Source organism: Olea europaea, chromosome 15 (assembly GCF_002742605.1).
Source record: "Olea europaea var. sylvestris chromosome 15, O_europaea_v1, whole genome shotgun sequence".
Classification (NCBI taxonomy): Eukaryota; Viridiplantae; Streptophyta; class Magnoliopsida; order Lamiales; family Oleaceae; genus Olea; species Olea europaea.
Genome location: NC_036251.1, coordinates 1,077,110 through 1,078,731, shown reverse-complemented (window position 1 = coordinate 1,078,731; position 1,622 = coordinate 1,077,110). Strand labels below are relative to the sequence as shown.

At 36.9% G+C, this 1,622-nt stretch overlaps 1 protein-coding gene across 1 annotated transcript; it reads left to right on the top strand.

Moving 5' to 3' along the window:
* Nucleotides 1-378: 378 nt before the first annotated feature.
* Nucleotides 379-1,352, top strand: LOC111410928 (vacuolar iron transporter homolog 1-like). Its single transcript, XM_023041522.1, has one exon. The coding sequence runs from the start codon at nt 486-488 to the stop codon at nt 1,164-1,166; it is 681 nt and encodes a 226-aa protein (XP_022897290.1). The 5' UTR covers nt 379-485; the 3' UTR covers nt 1,167-1,352.
* The last annotated feature ends 270 nt before the right edge of the window (nt 1,353-1,622 follow it).

Sequence of the window (1,622 nt, the reverse complement as noted above, 5' to 3'; positions counted from 1 at the left end):
TTGAACTCTACAAAAATTTTATAAAAATTTTAAAAACCCAAATTAAATCACAATAATATCTAACACGTCATGTAATTTCGCATCGATTAGTAAGCAAAATTTTTTTATCCTTCGTCTGTATATATAAATAGTATTTTAATACCAAAATATAATAATATCCTTCATCATGCACAAGGGCAGATAATCATGTGTTTGAACATCACCTTTCGGTTAAAGAGAATATTATTAATCTTTACAGTATTTAAGCGAAGTGTGTACGCATCGGATTCCTCTAAATAAAGCTTCCAACTCACAGCGTTACTAATTAATCTTGAAATAAAATTAATAGCCATAAAATATGTCATACGTTACAATTAACGGCCTATAAATACCTTGGCGTGTGTCCTCCACACTTCTCCATGTATCTCAAACACACGAAAATCCCACAAGAAATCAGCTAAAACAACCCACAAAAACTTATTAATTAACCTTCCTTGATTTTTATTATGGAAAAAATCGAACAAAACAACCCACAAAAATCCCAAATTGAAATCAACCAAGTTGTGTCAAGAAATGATGATATTGAAGGGCAAAATATTGTGCCAGAAGTTGAGGAGGTCGAAGTTTATGATTATTCAAAGAGAGCACAGTGGCTCAGAGCTGCAGTTTTAGGTGCAAATGATGGGCTGCTATCAACGGCGGCGTTGATGGTGGGTGTTGGGGCGGTCCGGCAGGATGTTAAAACCATGGTCCTTGCCGGATTAGCCGGTTTGGTGGCGGGAGCTTGCAGCATGGCCATTGGAGAGTTTGTTTCAGTTTACTCCCAATATGATATAGAGATGGCTCAAATGAATAGAGAAAGTAGGGTGGAGAAAAGTGAGTTGGAGGCTAAGAAAAAGAAGTTGCCAAAACCTTTACAGGCAGCAGCCGCCTCGGCCGCTGCTTTCACGGTAGGGGGATTGGTGCCTTTGGTGGCGGCATTCTTCATAAAGAACTATCAAGTCAGGGTGGGAGTGGTGGTTTCCGCCGTGAGTTTGGCACTAGTTGGTTTTGGAGGGTTGAGTGCATTTCTTGGGAGGGCACCACTAGCGAAATCTTCCTTGAGGGTTTTGATTGGAGGGTGGTTGGCCATGGGAATCACTTTTGGTCTAACCAAGTTAATTGGGTTAACTGGTTTTAATTCATGAACTCTTCATTCGACTGTCGATTTCGTGAACTGAGTCAGTAAACCGATCGAAACGAGGCAGTTTTTCATAGTTGCCTTAGTTGAAGAACCATATTTTCTTGTAGATTAAGGAATAACTTTTTTTTCACTTTACGGGGTGTTTGAACTATATTATTTTGGTAATAATGCATTCTTGAATAGTGTATTGATAAGAAATGTGTTATTACAAAATAAGGAAAAAATTTTGATTTGCGTGTAATATTATTTTATTGAAGAATGTGTAGTTACAAAATAAGGAAAAAAAATTATCTGTGTGTGTGCACGCGTGTGATTTGACAAAAATTACAAATAAAAAAAACCTATCACTTAGAAAAATTTACAATAACATTCTAAAACCTTATAATGAAGCACACAGCGAAGATGTCCAAGTAATATTTAAATGGTTGCAATGGATCAGGATAACAGATTTTCTAGGTGC

What these genes read in the sequence shown, in the direction of transcription:
- LOC111410928 (XM_023041522.1), top strand. Translation starts at nt 486, where the DNA reads ATGGAAAAAATCGAACAAAACAACCCACAAAAATCCCAAATTGAAATC.